This window comes from Aethalodelphis obliquidens, unplaced genomic scaffold, assembly GCF_003676395.1.
Source record: "Aethalodelphis obliquidens isolate GAN/ISIS:26980383/991018 unplaced genomic scaffold, ASM367639v1 scaffold55, whole genome shotgun sequence".
NCBI classification, from domain to species: Eukaryota; Metazoa; Chordata; class Mammalia; order Artiodactyla; family Delphinidae; genus Aethalodelphis; species Aethalodelphis obliquidens.
This window is the reverse complement of record NW_020837999.1, coordinates 12937159-12956520: the sequence shown is the minus strand read 5'-3', so window position 1 is coordinate 12956520 and position 19362 is coordinate 12937159. Positions and strand designations below refer to the sequence as shown.

General features: G+C 37.7%; 1 protein-coding gene across 13 annotated transcripts in view; it reads left to right on the top strand.

Annotated features, from left to right (window-relative positions):
* The window catches only part of POU2F1 (POU class 2 homeobox 1), a 186590-nt gene that overhangs the window by 152522 nt on the left and 14706 nt on the right, over positions 1-19362 (top strand). For 12 of the 13 annotated variants that reach the window (XM_027086422.1, XM_027086421.1, XM_027086423.1 and 9 more), the window contains exons 14-15: positions 16485-16830; positions 17600-17688. In XM_027086422.1, the coding sequence (XP_026942223.1) occupies positions 16485-16830; positions 17600-17688 (435 nt within the window). Of the gene's footprint in view, positions 1-16484; positions 16831-17599; positions 17689-19362 lie in introns of those variants that run through there. The other variant, XM_027086431.1, reaches the window with a different exon arrangement.

Below are 19362 nucleotides of genomic sequence, written 5' to 3'. Positions count from 1 at the left end.
CTCAATCTCTAAGCCACGTAACTGGTCTTGCTTGTTCGCTATTGTATTCCTCGTGTCCAGCACACTACGTAGAGTGTAAGATACCCAGTAATTATTAAATGAATGAAGTTTTCACTGTTATAAATAATGCTATAATGAACACCTTCGTACATATAGCTTTTTCTTAAATTTTTTATTTTAACATAATTTCAGACTTACAGAAAAGTTATAAGAATAGTTCAGAGAAATCCTAAATCTCTTCCTCACATTCTCCAAATATTAAAATCTTACTATGTTTGCTTTCTCCTTTTTCTCTTTGTGTTTCTGTATGTGATTTTTTTTCTGAACTGTTGTAAGAGCAAGTTACAGATAAGCCCTTTTCCCCTGAATACTTTACTGTCTATTTTTTAATAAACAAGAAATATAGGGGAAAAGGAAAAGTTCATCCTTACAGTTGAAAGCCAACTAATAAATGTAGAAGAAATGATGGAATTATATGAGTAATAACAGTTCCAGGCTATCTGTATCAATATGGACTCAGAAATCATTCTGTATTCAGTAGGTTAGAATCCTACTATCACTTTTTATTGTAGTATTCAGATTGTCCCAGATTTAGCCAATGGGAACTACTTCAAGGTGGCTCCTGTGCCCTTTTGACATGTCCCTAGCATTCTTTGAGTGCTTCCTTATTTTTTAGCACACAAGATGTTCAGCTTCATCTTAAAGTTTCTCTGCCTCTGGCCTAGAATCAGCCTCCTTCAAATCCATGAGCTCATACTGATATCTCCAATTCCAATCCAATATCCTGTAGTTCGTTCTTTTCTATCCTAACCTCTTTCCATATTTTAACTCCCTTCTCAGTGACAATGTGTAACCTGGCTCCCATTATCAACAATAACAAGTTACTTAACTGTTCAATCCTATAGTGAAAAGAAAGTGGTTTCAAAATTGCTAACCCATGCCTCTGAAAAGAAAAGACCTACTAATTCAGTTCAATTTAGAATTCTCGTCTTAAGCCTAAAGGCATAAAGCCCAAATACTGTGTTCAAAAGTTATTTTGGTTAGTTCTTTTTATATCCTCTTCAGCGTAGTAACATTATTCATTTGAAATTCAGGTCAGTTTATTTGTTTTGTTTGTATTCAGTGTTAGTGTTTCTCCTCCTATCCTTGTGATTTTTTTAAGAATATGAGATATTAACATGGTTTTAAAAGGTAAGACTATACAAAAAGTTCTCCTCAGAAAAATGTCGTTCCCTTCTATCATAATTCTCTGTATCCTTTCCATCCCATTCCTATCTATGCCCTTCCTGTGTTTCTTTTGAACTATCGAGGAGAGATTTTTTTCTTTTTTAATTTACCCTTGTTTGTTACTTTAAAGGTATCATATTTAGGTGATCATCTGCACTTCAGTTTTTTCACTTAACAAAGTATCCTGACAATCACTCCACATTAGTTCATAGAAATCTTAATTATTCTGTTTCATTGTTGTAGACTATTATGTGGATGTACTACAGTTTATTTAATCCCATTCCTGTTGTATGGACATTGAGTTTGTTTCTAGTATTTTGTAATTATAGACTATGCTTTAGGAATAACCTTGTGGATATGTATTTTTGTACTGTTGGAAATGTGTCTTGAGGGTAAATTTCGAGAAGTAGAATTGCTGGGTCAAAAGGTACACACCTATGTGTTGTTGGATACTGTTGTTTTGTTGGATACTATCGAATTGCCTTCCAAAAAGATAGTACTTATTTTCATTCCCACTAACAATACATGAGAGGGCCAGTTTCCCCATAGCCTCCACAACAGAATGTTACACTTTTTAATTTTTACCAACCTGGTATGTTAGAAATTGTATCTCAATGTACTTTAAATTTCAATTTTCTAATCGTGTGAAGTTGAACATCACTTCATATACTTCAGGGCTATTTTTCATCGCTTATAACAGTGAAATAGGTTTTGTTTCACCTTGATTGATAAATATTGCATAGACTAGAAATTCCAGCTGAGGGAAGTGGTAAGAGCAGACACTGTTGTCTTCTTTCCAAGCATATTAGTTTTCTGTTGGTGTGTAACAAATTACCACAAACTTAGTGGCCTAAACCAATATTCATTTACTATCCCACAGTTCTGTAGGCTGGAAGTTTAGGCATGGGTTAGAGCTGGGTCCTCTACTCAGGGACTTACCAGGCTGAAATCAAGATGTTGGCTGGGGCTGTGACCTCATATGACACCCAAGATCTTCCAAGTTCATTAGTTGGCAGAATTCTGTTCCTTGTGGTTATAGGACTGAAGTCCCCATTTTTTTCTGCTGGCTGTCAGCTAGATCACTCTCAGCTCCTACAGGCTAACCCCAAGTCCTAGCCTCATGACCTTCTCACGACATGGCAGCTTCTTCAAAGGCAACATGAGACTCTCTCTCCAGTCGGCTGCTATGGAGGGTCTTATGCAATATAAGGTAGTCAGTCCTCTCGCCTTTGTCATATGATAGAACCCAATTAAAGGAGTGGCTACCACATCTCCCGTCGTATTCACAGATCTGCCTATACTCAAGAGAAGGGGATTACACATCTGGATTTTGATGTCTTTCTTTAAAGAGTTTTTGAGTTTGCTTTGGCAGACAGATAGGTTACTACAGATCAGCTTGATCCTTTCAAGGCTTATTTTTTAAGCTTTATTAGATTGGCCCTAGAGTAGCCTTCACTAGTTTAAGGTGTGACTCTTCTGGGGTCTCTAATAAATGCCCAGATATTCAATAGTCTCTACTGTCTGTGTAGCTGGAACTGGACTATCTCCCTGTCCTGCATGAATTCCAAGGATCATTCAGTTTACAGCCTCCCTGCCTGGACTCATGGGGTTTCCCTGTGCGTGTGCAATTTAGTATTCAACCAAAGATTCTAGGAAACCCCTATGCACATTTCTAGAGTTCTTTCTCTATTAGTTTCTTCCTTTCCAGTACTCTCTCCTGCAAATTCCAGCCATTTCAGCATCCAGCGGCGGTCTTTGTCTCCTCAAATGATTGAAATTGCTGCGTTCTACTTAGTTTCCTCTTCTGGTGCAGCAGTTTAGAAAGTGCTTCCAAGTAAAGTCCAGGTGATTATAGGGCTCACATCATTTGTTTCCTTTTCTTCAGGGATCACAGCCCTGTGCTGCCTATTTTCTCATATCTAAAACATTTTCTCATATATTTCTCTATTCTTATTATAGTGTAAGGGTAAGTTTGCTATCATTTACTCTTATGGTCAAAGGCAGAAGTCTCTAAAAATGTTAAATTAATGATCAGCACTTATAGGTATAGATGATCTTGTTTGCAAAGCAGAAGTAGAGACACAGACGTAGAGAACAAATGTATGGATACCAAGGGGGAAGGAAGGGGGCAATATGAATTGGGAGAGTGGGATTGACATATATACACTACTGATACTATGTGTAAAATAGGTAACTAACGAGAACCTATGTGTGTATAGCACAGAGAACTCTCCTCCATGCTCTATGGTGACCTAAATGAGAAGGAAATCCGAAAAGGATGGGATATGTGTATACATATAGCTGATTCACTTTGTTGTACAGTGGAAACTAACACAACATTGTAAAGCAACTATACTCCAATAAAATTTTTTAAAATAAATTTAAAAAAATAAAATAATTTATATACACACAAAAAGTAAGTTGCAAAATGAAAAATGTTTAGATCAGAAGCAAATAAGTTTCAACACTTGAAAAATCTAAATTAAGAGAAAAAAATAATCAGCCTTTATAATTGTAACAGACAAAGTCTAAGGTGGCCCTCCCCCACCATGGTGTCTACCTCCTAGTGTTCAAGCCTTAGTGTAATCCTTTCCCCTTGAGTGTGGGCTGAGCCTTTAGTTTGCTTCTCATCAATAAAATGTGGCAAAGGTGATAGGATGTCACTCCATGATTATATTACATTTTGTAAGACTCCGTCTTGTTCCCAGACTTACTCTAGAGACCCTCCTCACCAGTTTGATGAAGTAAGAAATAAACAACCATGTTAGGAAGCTCACAAATCAGGGTACTGAGGATGACCTCTAGGCGCTGAGGGTGGCCTTCAGCCAACAGCCAAAAAGAAGCTGGGCACTTAGTCTAGAGCAGCAAGCAGATTCTGCCGAATGATTTCTGCCAGCAACCCAAGTGAGCCTGGCAACATATTCTTCCCCAGTCATGCTTCCAGACTGGAACTGTCTGGCTGACCCCTTGATTGTGGCCTTGCAGAGCACCAGCTAGGCTGTGCCTGCACACCTGACCCACAGAAACTGAGATAGTAAATGTGTGGGTTTTTTTTTTTTCTTTTTATTTATTTTTTAAATAGATCTTTATTGGAGTGTAATTGCTTCACAATACTGTGTTAGTTTCTGTTGTACAACAAAGTTGAATCAATTGTTTCACGCTGCTAAATTTGTAGTACTTTGTTAAATAGCGATAGAAAATGAGTACAATAATATTACATTTGTATAAATATCGTTCAGGGACAGCTCATATGATTAGGGTGAAAAATGTAATCTTATGACACTTAAACCTTGCTCCTTGAAAGAGAAGGTTAAAGAGTCAGTGTCAAATGGATTTTCTTTTCTTCCTCTTGTCAGCAGTTGCTGAAAATCATGCCTCATTTTAATTTTTTTCCTATTTGGACCATAAGTTTCTTATTATAGCCTCTTTTCCTCTGACATTTCTATGTTGCTTTTTTTTTTTTCAGTTGACAGAAGTAGCATATTCTTTCACTCATATTATTTATGAAAGACATCCAGTATCTTGATCATACAGCTTATCTAATGCAATCTACTTTCTTCCTGAAGACTTTCTCCTTGGAATCCCTATAATTGCTTATTTTAACTTCTTTTCACTGTGTTCCTGAGTTAGATCCAATATTTCTGAGAGCCCATGTCTCCCTCTACCTTTTTCTTTTTTTTTTTTTCCCTCTACCTTTGATTCCTTTTTGTTTTGCCTGGTGCACACTCTCAAGTAATTTTTTTCTTTATTTGGAAAGATTATGTGGGAGGGAAAATTTCCAAGTACATGCATATCTGAAAAGTATTTTGCCCTCACAGTATTTGTAGTTTGTACAGTAATAGAATTTTAGGTACAAAATTACTTTTCCTTTGAACTTAGAAGGTATTGCTCTGTTGTATTTTAGCATCCAGTGTTGCCAATGAAAAGTCTGATTTCAGTCTAACTCCGATTTGTTGATCATTTGTTTTTCCCTCTGTAAACTTTAAGGATCTTGTTATCCTTTGAGTTCTGAAATTTCACTAGAAGGTATCAAGGCATGGGCCTTTTAAATTTCTCCTCCTTGGCCTTCAGTGGGCGTTTTCAATTTGAATTAATGTCTTTCTTTAACTCTGGTAATTTGTCTTTCTTCCTTATTTCTGGAACATATTTTAAACAGACTTTAAACTCTCTAAATTGGCCCTATATATCTTTAACTTTTCTCTTGTGTTTTTCATTTTTTAACTTTTTATACTTCATTCTTGGAAATATATCCTGAATTTTATCTAACTGTTCCTGTGTTCTCATTTTTTATTGTTGTCATTTGTATGTTTTTCCAAAATCATATTTTTAATTTCTAAGAATGTTTCTTTGTTCTGATTCCACCTTTTTATAGCAATCTATTTTTAATTTGTAGATACAGTACAAATTAGAATTTTATTTAAGTTGCTTCTTCTGGCCTCAATTCTGCTTATTTATTTTGTTCCATTTCTTTTGTGCTGTGGATTTTTTCATTGTCTGTTAATTTTTGATTATTTAGTCATACCGATGAATGCAAGGCCTTAGTACTTAATATCAGTAGCTTGTAAGATTTTTTCTGCCCTTGTGTAGCTTCTGTTACTCAGCATCCTTTCCCCTGATTGGAAGGGAGCTGTGAGCTGTGAATGTGGGGAGAGAACTGCCAGACTTTGCTCAGGGCCTGTGGGTGGAAAGCAGACAGGCAGACCAGGCTCTACCCTACACCTTCCTCAAATGAGAGGGATGCCAGCACTTACACTAAAGTTCGTAACCTTCCATACTCAGATTTTTATTTTCTTTGAAGAGTAGTAGGTGACATTAGTTAATGCATAGGTGATAAGTCTGGTGGGGGGAGGAAAAGTCCCACTGACAGAGCTGGTGTGTGAACAGTCTGGTCACCCTGTTCCCTGCCCTTGTTTCCTACTCCTGCCTCAGTACTGACAACGCGGAGCTTGAAATCCCCTCAGGGCTCCACTGGGGTAAATAATTCCCACCTCTATCGTAGTCTTCTACTGTGCCCTTCTGGACTATGGTTGGTTTCTCTACCACCCAATTTTAACCTCTTTCTCATTTCTGCAAATATATCAAATTTTCAAGTTCTCTGAAATCTCACTCCCAGAGCTGTCACTCCCTTTTTTATTACTTTACCATCTTTTGGGATAGCATTTTAGAAATGAAGGAATAAATATACCCTTAGTCTGCCCTCTTCTAAGAGAAATGTTGTGTGATTGCCATGGTCATTTTTATTTTCCCAGTATCTATCATAGTGCTTGGTACATAATAGGTCCTTGGTAAAACTTTTCCCTTTTTTAATTTTTTTAAATCTTTTTTTATTATAGTATAGTTGATTTACAACGTTGTGCCAATCTGCTGTACAGCAAAGTGACTCAGTTATACACATAGAGACATGCTTTTTTTTTTTTTTTTTTTTTTTTTTGGCGGTACGTGGGCCTCTCACTGTTGTGGCCTCTCCCGTTGCGGAGTACAGGCTCCAGATGCGCAGGCCCAGTGACCATGGCTCACGGGCCCAGCCGCTCCATGGCATGTGGGAATCTTCCCGGACCGGGGCACGAACCCGTGTCCCCTGCATCGGCAGGTGGACTCTCAACCACTGCGCCACCAGGGAAGCCCGAGACATGCTTTTTTTATATTCTTTTTCATTATGGTTTATCACAGGATATTCAGTATAGTTCCCTGTGCTCTACATTAGGACCTTGTTGTTTATCCATCCTAAATGTAATAGTTTGCATCTACCAACCCCAAACTCCCAGTCTATCCCTCTCCCTCCCCCCTCCCCCTCAGCAACCACAAGTCTGTTCTCTGTGTCTATGAGTCAGTTTCTGTTCTGTAGATAGGTTCATTTGTGCCAAATTTTAGATTCCACATGTAAGTGATATCATATGGTATTTGTCTTTCTCTTTCTGACTTACTTCACTTAGTATGGTAATTTCTGGTTACATCTATGTTGCTGCACATGGCGTTATTTCATTCTTTTTTATGGCTGAGTAGTATTCTATTGTGTATATGTACCACATCTTCTTTATCCAGTAATCTGTCAATGGACATTTAGGTTGTTTCCATGTTTTAGCTATTGTGAACAGTGCTGCTATCTATGAACACAGGGGTGCATGTATCTTTTTTTTTTTTTTTTGGCTGCGTTGGATCCTTGTTGCTGCACGCGGGCTCTCTAGTTGCAGTGAGCAGGGGCCACTCCTCATTGCGGTGCGCAGGCTTCTCATTGCGGTGGCCTCTCTTGTTGTGGATCATGAGCTCTAGGTGTGCGGGCCTCAAGTTGTGAAACGCGGGCTCAGTAGTTGTGGCTCATGGGCTCTAGAGCGCAGGCTCAGCAGCCATGGTGCACAGGCTTAGTTGCTTCGCGGCATGCAGGATCCTCCCCGACCTGGGCTCGAACCCATGTCCCCGCATTGGCAGGCAGACTCCCAACCACTGCGCCACCAGGGAAGCCTATGTATCTTTTTGAATTATAGTTTTCTCTAGGTATATTCCCAGGAGTGGATTGCTGGATCATATGGTATTTTAGTTTTCTGAGGAACCTCCATACTGTTTTCCATAGTGGCTGTACCTGGTAAACTTTTCTACGATAGAAAATGAATGATCAAGACTGTACTGCTCCAGAAAGATATGTATTCTTCTGTGTCTTAAGAACTTGCAAAAATTCCACAGCCTTTAATAATCTCAACTAGGGCTTCCCTGGTGACGCAGTGGTTGAGAGTCCGCCTGCCAGTGCAGGGGACGCGGGTTCGTGCCCTGGTCCGAGAGGATCCCACATGCCGTGGAGCGGCTGGGCCCGTGAGCCATGGCCACTGAGCCTGCGCGTCCGGAGCCTGTGCTCCGCAACGGAAGAGGCCACGACAGTGAGATGCCCGCGTACCGCAAAAAAAAAAAAAAAAAAAAACCTCAACTAAACAAGCTCTGCCTCCAGTTCTTTTTCCAAAGTAGTGTTTCACAATGAACTGTATGCAATCCCATAACCATTATCAGTCTCTCCCCATTCACTTCTCCCCTTACTTACTCTGTCTCTATGAATCTACCTGTCTCAGACATTTCATATAAATGGAATCATGTAATATATGACCCTCTGTGTCTGGCTTCTTACATTTAGCATATTTCCAAGGTTTATCCATGTTGCAGAGTATATTGGAACTTCATTCCTTTTAATAGTTGAGTGATATTTCATTCCATGGATATACCATACTTTGTTTATTATTCCGGAGTTGATGGACATTTGAGTTGCTTCCAGTTTGGGGCCATTTTGAATACTGTTGCTATGAGTATGCATGTATCAATACAAGTTTGTTTGTTTTTTTGTATCTTTATTGGAGTATAATTGCTTTACAGTGTTGTGTTAGTTTCTGCTGTACAACAAAGTGAATCAGCTATACATATACATATATCCCCATATCCCCTCCCTCTGGAGCCTCCCTCCCACCCTCCCTATCCCACCCTCTAGGTCATCACAAAGCTCAATACAAGTTTTTATGTGGTTATTTGTTTTCAGTTCTCTTGGGTATATATTTAAGAATGGAATTGCTACCTCATGCAGCATTCTGGAATATTATGAACAAGTTTTTGCCCCCCAAAATTAGGCAACTTAGGTGAAATGGACAAATTCTGAGACTCAAATTACCAAAACTGACTCAGAAAGAAATAGAAAACCTTTAAAAGACCTAAAACAAGTAAAGTAAGTGAATCAAAAAGAAATGCCTGGACTCAGAGGGCTTTAGCAGTGAACTCTTATCAGATATTTCACAAAGAAATAAGAATTAACCTTAGCAGTCTCTTCCAGAAGATAGAGGAGGAGGAACAACTCATTGTATGAAGTCAATATTACCTTGATTCTAAAGCCAGACAAAGTTATCACAAGAAAAAGATTATGAACCCATATCCCTCATGAAAATGTACACAAAAATCCTCAACAAAATCTTAGCAAATCAAATCCAGCAACATATAAAAAAGATTATACATTATGACCAAGGGATTATCCCAGGAATGTAAAGTTGATTTAATAACTGAACATAAATTAATGTAGTACACCATAGTAATAGAAGAAAGGACCAAAACCTCATGATCATCTCACTAGATATAGAAAAAGCATTTGACAAAATCCAACACCCATTCATGATAAAAACCTGGAATAGAAGGGGACTTCCTAACCTGATAAAGAGCATCTACTGAAAAGCCTCCAGGTAACAGCATACTAAATGGAGAAAGACTGAATGCTTTCCCCCCACTAAGATTGGGAATAAAGCAAGAATGTTTGCTCTAGCAGACTTCTAATTAGCATTGTAGTAGAGGTTATAGTCAACTTAATAATGGAAGAAAATTTTAAACATCCAGTTTGGAAGGGGAGAAGTTAAAACTGTCTTTGTTTTCATTATCCTATATGTATAAAATTCTCAAGGAATTCACACACCCAAAAGCCTACTAGAACTAGTAATGAATTCAGTGTTGTTGCAAGATACAAAATAAATATACTCTCTCAAACTCTCTAGAAAAATGAATGGAGAGATATTCCATTTGTAAATCATATATCTGATAAAGGAATTATATCTAGAACATATAAAGAATTCTTAAAATTCAATAGTAAGAATACAGGCAACTTAGTATTGTAAAGGGGCAAAAGATTTTAATATACATTATACCAAAGAAGATATAGGAATGACTAATAAGCACATGAAAAGATGTTCAACATTATTGCTCAGCAGAGTGCTGTCACTGTATAGCTACAGAGATGACTACTGCAGAATCTTGTTTTAATCATAAAGAAAAATCATTACATTGTTCAAACAGACAGAAGCTTATACTATAAAATGTTGTACATTCATAGTAATTTTAAATTACCTTTATGTTCTAAGAAGCTGTCCTACATAGGAGCTTTGTAGGTTTTTCATGTGTAACATATTATAAATTTATCTTTTGAATATAATAAATGTTTTCATATAAAAAAAAATAAAATCATAATGAGATACTACTTCATACTCAATAGAATGGCTATAATCAAGAAGACCAAAAATAATAAGTCTTGGCAAGGATGTGGAGAAACTGAAACCTTCATGCTTCGCTGGTGGGAATGTAAAATGATACAGCCACTTTGGAAGACACTTCGGCATTGTCTTTAAACTTTACACATAAAATTACCATCCCACCCGACATTTCCCCCAAGAGAAATGAAAACATTTCCACAAAAACTTTTACACAAATTATCATAACAGCATTATTCATAATAATCAAAAACTGGAGAGACTTCCCTGGTGGTGCAGTGGTTAAGAATCCACCTGCCAATGCAGGGGACACCGGTTCGAGCCCTGGTCCAGGAAGATCCCACATGCCGTGGAGCAACTAAGCCCGTGCGCCACAACTATTGAGCCTGTGCTCTAGAGCCCATGAGCCACAGCTACTGAGCCCGTGCACCGCAACGGTACCGCAACGGTACCACATGTACTGAGCTACCGCAACTACTGAAGCCCACGCACCTAGAGCCTGTGCTCCACAATAAGAGAAGCCACTGCAATGAGAAGCCCGTGCACCGCAACGAAGAGTAGCCCCTGCTCGCCGCAACTAGAGAAAGCCTGAACAATGAAGACCCAATACAGGCAAAAATTAATTATTTAATTAACTAATTAAAAAAAAAAACCCACAAAACTGGAAACAAGCCATTGCCCATCAATTGATGAATGAATTAAACACCATGTGGTCTATCCATGTAGTGTAACACTTTTCAGCCGGAAGGAAGTATTGGTTCATGCTACAACATGGATAAACCTTGAAAGCAGTATGCTAACTGAAGAAAGCTAGATGCAAAAGACTGCAAATTGTATGATTCCATTTATGTGACATGTCTGGGAAAGGTAAATCTACAGATACAAAAAGCAGGTGACTGGAGGCTGTAGGTGGGAACAGGTGTGACTGCAAATAGGCACAAGGGATCTTTTTTAGTCATACACTAGATTGGGGTGGTGGGTGTACCACTCTGTCAATATATTAAAAATCATTGAATTTTACACTTAAATTGGGTGAATTTTATGGCATACAGATTGTTCCTCACTAAGTCTATTTTTTAAAAAGGATGAGGTGGGTGCTCACTTTGGCAGCACATATACTAAAATTGGAACGATACAGAGAAAAGGATTGGCAGATACAAGCCAATGTAGGATAGATAAACAACAACAATTTACTGTCTAGCCCAGGGAACTATGTTCAATATCTTGTAATAAACTATAATGGAAAAGAATCTGGAAAAGAATATATATGTATACACACACACATACAACTGAGTCACTTTGCTGTACACCTGAAACTAACACAGTACTGTAAATCAACTATACTTCAATAATTAAAAAAAAATTTTTTTCAATTAAAAAGGATGAGGTGGGAAACAGGAGGTTGTGCCACACACTATATTCTTGCACGTAACTTCCTACTAACCTTGTGAGGTGGTGATGGCGTCTAATTCTGTTGTTGAGGACGCGAAAGCTCAGCAGGCATCACTTCCCTGATCAAAGTTGCCCAAGTAATTAAGTTGCCAAGAATATAGATAAAAGATATATATTGATTAAGAGGTGATTCACTGGGAGAATTCATTTGAAAATCCCATTATTATACTCTAGTGCTCATATGACATTCATATTGAAGACACCTAGAATGTGGTTGGAGGATAACAACCAGAAAGAGCTACTTTGAATGGTTTCTGGAGTCATCATCTCTTAGCCCAGGTTAAATTCACTGATGAAATTAATGGGATTTTCTTTGTATATATGCGGGATTTTAAGAAAATGATACCAAATGGTCTGAAAATGGCAGTGGAGAGTGAAGAAAAGGCTACTTTAAGCCTTTGACCTCAAGTTCATTTCAGAAGTTTGAAAAGAAAGTAGTGCCCGTAAGTGAAATCAGGTTAGATAAGCTGAAAAATTGGTCAAGAAAAGATTGAAATTTACTAGCGGTAGAAGAGAAGTGAGAGAAGATATATACCTTTCTATAGAACAGGGGGCAGGTCTTAGGAAAAGAGTGTCAAAGTGAAAAAGTATGTATGAATCTGCCAAACATATAAGACCCAACACAGCATCAATAGCTCAGTGATATAAATTGGTCTGATAGATTTAGAACTGAATAATGAAACTATGATTAATAATATCCACAAAGATGTAATTGTACTTTGGAACAGCAGCAGTCAAGAGGGAATCATCTTATTTATATTTTTGAGAGGGACAGAAAAAGGAGTAAATCCTCCCTTTTCACTTAACAGTAAGAAAGATATGTTTACCTGATTAATTCAGAGACCACATAACCCTTTTGTGTAGCATGATAGGAGGTGGGAAAAGTAGAGTCAGTACTGAAATAGATGGTGTCTAATTTTCTCCCAGCTCTGCAATATGTGAAAGAAACATTTCCTTAACAGTTAAAATGAGAGATGAATTCTAGGTATTCTTAGTATAGGCCAGAAGAAGGCTTCAAAATAGATTTTAAAAGAACAAAACTGCCTGAATTTTTAATACAACTTTTATGAGAGAAGAGAATCTTCTACGCCTTAGCGTTAGATTTTATCACAAAGAAGGTTCTTTTACATAGATCTTTTTTCCAATATGCTTATAGGTTTGAAATACTTGATTGGTCTAGTTCTTCTTTCATCTCTGAAGTCTTTTATACCTCATAGAAGTATTATATTGAAAATTTATAGATGTTTTTGGTCTTTATCAGTTCTCTATCTTGAGAAAATACCACTTAGGTTCTGCTCTACACATATATGTGGTTGATTATATCCTAGAACATAGTGACTTTTGCTAAATGAAGTTCCAGCTAGTTTAGGCAACCGGTTTTTTTGTATGTAGCATTTACTGATTACTGTAGTAAGAGGGCCTGTTCTGTACTTTGATGATGTTAGATAGCATCAAAATTACAGCTCATTGGGAATAGTTGGCATCTTCTTTATCTATCCTATGCCTTATCAGTTATTTCTGCTTTAGGCAAAGGGACTTGATATTCTTTTTTTTTTTTTTTTTTTGCGGTACACGGGCCTCTCACCGTTGTGACCTCTCCCGTTGCGGAGCACAGGTTCCGCGGCCATGGCTCACGGGCCCAGCCATTTCGCGGCATGTGGGATCTTCCTGGACCGGGGCACGAACCCCTGTCCCCTGAATTGGCAGGCGGACTCGCAACCATTGCGCCACCAGGGAAGCCCGACTTGATATTCTTTAAGTAGCACTAGGCCTAACTTCTAGAGATATTTTAGACCTGTGCCATACAATATGGTAAGCACTAGCCTCATGGCTTTTATACATGTAAGATGTGGCTAGTTCAAATTGAGATTTCCTTTTCAAAGCTTAGTATGAAAAAAACTCATTAAATTTTTAAAATATTGATTTTATGTTGAAATATATTTGGAATATACTGGGTTAAATAGAGCATAATATTAAAACTAATTTCACCTCTTTCTTTTTACTATTTTCAATGGGACTACTAGAAAATTTAATTACATATGTACTGTATTTCTGTTGGACAATATTCATCTATAATAGTAAACCATTTCAGTGAATGTGTTTTAGCTGTCAGTGATATTTTTAATGTCAGTTAGTTATTTGTATTCAAATGTTTGTTCTCCTTACAACAAAAAGAAATTTTGGCATTTTGATTTTTTTTTAGGCCTCTCAAAGAACAATTTTCTAGATCTTCATTTTTCATACTAAATTTTATGAGAATCATAATATCATTGTATGTTTTTGTTTCCTCAAATAAGAAAATGTTGGGAATTCTCTGGTGGTCCAGTGGTTAGGACTTGGTGCTTTCACTGCTGGGGCCCCGGATTCAATCCCTGATTGGGGAACTAAGATCCCGCAAGGTGTGTGGCACGGCCAAAAAAAAAAGAAGAAGAAAATGTTTACCACAATAGACTTTTTGAGAGCTGATTTTCATTACCCAATAGCCACTTAAATTTTTTAATGCAAAGAAGGCATCTGACCCTTAGAATGGGAGAAGGTATTTGCAAACGAATCAACGGACAAAGGATTAATCTCCAAAATATATAAACAGTTCATGCAGCTCAATATTAAAAAAACAAATAACCCAATCCAAAAATGGGCAGAAGACCTAAACAGACATTTCTCCAAAGGAGATATACAGATGGCCAAGAAGCACGTGAAAAGCTGCTCAACATCACTAATTATTAGAGAAATGCAAATCAAAATTACAATGAGGTACCACCTCACACCAGTTAGAATGGGCATCATCAGAAAATCTACAAACAACAAATGCTGGAGAGGGTGTGGAGAAAAGGGAACCCTCTTGCACTGTTGGTGGGAATGTAAATTGATACAGCCGCTAGGGAGAACAGTATGGAGGTTCCTTAAAAAACTAAAAATAGAATTACCATATGATCCAGCAGTCCCACTACTGGGCATATACCCAGAGAAAACCATAATTCAAAAAGACACATGCACCCCAATGTTCATTGCAGCACTATTTACAATAGCCAGGTCATGGAAGCAACCTAAATGCCCATCGACAGATGAATGGGTAAAGAAGATGTGGTACATATATACAATGGAATATTACTCAGCCATAAAAAGTAATGAAATTGGGTCATTTGTTGAGACGTAGATGGATCTAGAGACTGTCATACAGAGTGAAGTAAGTCAGAAAGAGAAAAACAAATATCGTATATTAATGCATATATGTGGAACCTAGAAAAATGGTAGAGATGAACCGGTTTGCAGGGCAGAAATTGAGACACAGATGTAGAGAACAAACGTAGGAACACCAAGGGGGGAAAGCAGCGGCGGGGGTGGGGTGGGGTGTGATGAATTGGGCGATTGGGATTGACATGTACACACTGATGTGTATAAAATTGATGACTAATAAGAACCTGCTGTATAAAAAAAATTAGAGAAAACCTATTTATTAGGTTTATAGACATGTGTGCAATTAAAAAAAAAAATACTACTGTTACCTTGGGAAAAAAAAGACTATACATTTTCCTGTAAGCACAGGTTTAGTCACATCCAAGTTTGGTATGTAATAGTTTTATTATCATTCAGTTCAAATTATTTTCTAACTCCAATTGTGATTTGTTTTTTGGGGGGTTACTTAGAAGTAGTGTATTTCATAACTTCTAGTTACTTTTTTGTTACTGATTTGTAGCTTAACTGCAAGTCAAGAAACACAGTTTGTATAATTTTAATACTTTGAAATTTGTTAAAATTTGCCTTATAGCACAGTATGGTCAGTTTTAAAAATGTTCCAAGCGTGCTTGAAAATAATTTGTAATTTAAAGTTTTGGAGTATAGTGACTATATATCTGCGTGTTGAATCAAATTTGCTGCTCACGTTATTTAAGTTTTTTATATCCTTACTAATTTTTTTGGGGGGGTGGTCTACTGGTTCTGAAAGAGTTATCCTCTATCAGTGAATGACAGCAGTATGTTAAATCTCCTATTATGATAGTGAATTTGTCTATTTTTTCCTTGTAGCTCTGTTGCTCTATATAATTTGAAGTTAAGTACATACAAATTTAAAACTTCCTGGTAAATTGGTCTTGTTGATATGAAGTGCCCTTTTTTATTTCTAGTAATGCTTTTGCTTTCAAGTCTACTGTATCTGTTATTATATAATTTCCTTTTAGTTTATATTTGCACAGTATATCTTTTCCAGTTCTTTTACTTTCAACCTTTTGTACCATTATGTTTTGTTTTTTAATAAACTTTTAAAAATTAAAAAAAAAAGGCATCTGGACATATGCCTTTAGTTATTTTCATACTGTTTCTGTACATGTTATTGACACTTATTTGAGAAAAATGTGTAACTTTTAATTTTTCTTGATTTCATTGCTTTGTTTTGATTTTTCTATAGAGACTACTAAGGAGATTTCTGAATGAAAATGCTTTTCAGAAGCTTGGATTTTTTTGCTTGTACATTTCTTCCCCAGAGCAGTTGTGTTCTGTAGTTAGAGCTTCTGTGTTTTTTTAATTTTTAATAGGAAATTGGAAATGGAAAGCTGTGTTCCCTGTTTGTTTTATGGTTACTTTATTGCTCTTGCCTCTTAAAGTAGGTTCATGGCTTTGGTTCTTAAAATGTTTGTTTTTGTGGTTAATTTCCCTAGAAACACTAAACTCGGTTAATAAAAAAGGACATGTTTAGAGGTTACTGGATGGTAAATTAATTATTCAGTTGATTCTAGATTATGGTTGAATAAAGCAGCCATTCTTCCAAAAACATTTACAGAAGGTCACTTTCTAATATGATTCCCTTTTCAGGCACTACAGACACCACCTCCAACAACACTGCAGCCGTGATTTCCACAGCGCCTCCAGCTTCCTCAGCAGTCACTTCCCCTTCTCTGAGTCCCTCCCCCTCTGCCTCAGCCTCCACCTCTGAGGCATCCAGTGCCAGTGAGACCAGCACAACACACACCACCTCCACTCCTTTGTCCTCTCCTCTTGGGACCAGCCAGGTGATGGTGACAGCATCAGGGTTGCAGACAGCAGCAGCTGCTGCCCTCCAAGGAGCTGCACAGTTGCCAGCAAATGCCAGTCTTGCTGCCATGGCTGCGGCTGCAGGACTAAACCCAGGCCTGATGGCACCCTCACAGTTTGCAGCTGGGTAAGGTGCTTTCTCATCTTGTTTACATCTGAGAAACAGCTAGGAGGTCATCCCTGGGGTAACTTATAGCGAATACTTTTTCATCACTATCTTAAGTGCAAAAAAAGACAAAAAACAAAAACAAAAAATCCTTTAAAGCCATAATCTCTTTGAAATGGGTTGCTCTATAGTAGTAGCACAAGGATTTTGATTATGGTTGGAATTAAGTTTCTTAACACTCTGGAAGGACAGTAGTCATACCTTTATTTCTAGATGAAGATACAGAACACCAGGCCACTGATTATACCTGAGTGATGGGACCAGGAAGAAAGCCCAGGATTCCTGACTCTTTATTCTTATGCTTTCTCCATTAATCTCTGAACTGTCTGCTTTCTAATTCTCAAACATAAATAAGAGATACAGTCATAGGATTCCTAATTTTATATTACCATGAAACAAATAAGAATTACTTCGTAAATATATTCCTTTCTCTGGCATTTTTTCCCTTTTGTTTTGGAAAAAAGGAGAATGAAGTAATTCAAAGAGTCAAAATGACTGCAAGTTTTACATTCTGTGTGGACCATAACCTCGTTTTGCTTTGTACAAGTGAGCGTCAAGGAAAGCAGTAACTTGGAAGTACTAACCACACCATGTAAGAGTGTAAAGAGAGTAACATATTTCCATATACTTCCCCAGTTGTATTTTCCTTTTTCTTATCCATTTGAGTATGTTGTCAAACTGACACAGGCATCTACATTGTAATAAAGTGACTGTTCTTTTGTACTTTCAGAGGTGCCTTACTCAGTCTCAATCCAGGGACCCTGGGTGGTGCTCTCAGCCCAGCTCTGATGAGCAACAGTACACTGGCAACTATTCAAGGTCAGTAGAATTTTTTTCCTTACTTAGCCTTTTTTTTTTTTTCTTAATGGTGGAAGTCTGCTTTGCTAGAGGTGAAAGTGATGGGAAGAGATAGTTGAATTGATAATGCTCGCTAACCTGAGGACCAAGAATGTGTCCTTGTAAACAGCTTTGTAAGAGAAATATAGGTGTCGGTCTGTAAGAACCGGAAATATACTTAGTTTGGTGTATTAAGAAACCAGGACTGAGACTTCCCTGGCAGGCCAGCGGTTACGACTCCGAGCTTCCACTATAGGGGGTGCGGGTGTCCTATCCCTGGTCAGGGAACTAAGATCCCACATGCTGCATGGTGTGGCCAAAAAGAAAGAAAGAAGCAAGGACTTTAATGCTGATATTTATCTTCTTATGTAAATAGACTTGGAGGCAGAATTTCCTCCTACATTTTTCTAAATAGTCATCCAAGACCCATCCCCAGGCAAACTTGACCAAGAAAAATTCTCCAGTCCCCACCCCCGCCCCTAAGAGAGCCTTATACAAGAAGGCCCTATAACGAATTAACATTGGAGCACATCGTGCAGACTTAAGGAGTACTTTTAATTCTTGTTAGGTTCTTCCCTTTGTATATCCCCATCATTATAGAGCATATATTCTCTTGGATTTTAATGTCTCTTTTCCAAGCCCAGATGGGTCCCTTTTGGCCTTAGCATGCTATCCAGTCTAAAATGAGTCTAAATCCACTCATTCTATGTATTGAAGGGTTTGATTTGTTTAACGTCTGAGCTTTGTGTTTGAAGATGCTTGCTGTTACGTGATTCAAGGAAACACTTTGAGATATCACTATATTGATCTGAGAAATTTTTCTTAAAATAATTTGGGCTTAAATGAGAGTTCTTGGGGCCAAAAATAAGCTGTTAGCGAACTTCAATTAAGATTAGTGTTTCGATGAAAAATAAATAAAAGAAGAAATTAATTAAGAAATGAAAAAAAATAAATTAATTAAGAAATGAAAAAAAAAAAAGATTAGTGTTTCGGCCTTCCCTGGTAGCGCAGTGGCTGAGAGTCTGCCTGCTGATGCAGGGGTCACGGGTTCATGCCCCGGTCCGGGAAGATCCCACATGCCGCGGAGCGGCTGGGCCCGTGAGCCATGGCCGCTGAGTCTGCGCGTCCGGAGCCTGTGCTTCGCAACAGGAGAGGCCACACAGTGAGAGGCCTGCATACCGCAAAAAAAAAAAAAAAAAAATTAGTGTTTCATGGATGATATCTCTACAGTATACTGTAGACAATATTAGTTCCAGACAAATCTAAAACATGACCTAGATTACCTTACATTATATTGACTTTCTCATTGACTAAATCATATGTGAAATTGATGGTTAGATCTGTAAAGCTTTTATTATAAAAGGATTTCTTTTTGGAGTAAGATTTGTGATAAATCATGTTTTCTCTTGCATTTCGGTGTACCTCTGGTGTACCTCTGTAGTGATACTAAAAAGGCAAGATGCCTTCCATAGGGCATAACTGAGTACAGAACAGGTACTCTCTGGGAAGATCTAGAACTGGACTGTGACCCTAAGCCTGGAATCTCAGAAAACGTCAAGCTGCACCAAGACTCACTTTTCTCAAGGACATTCCCTCAGCTCCTCTCTCTTTCTTTATATATTATGTAAGAAATCAATCATTTTTAATGCCACTAGG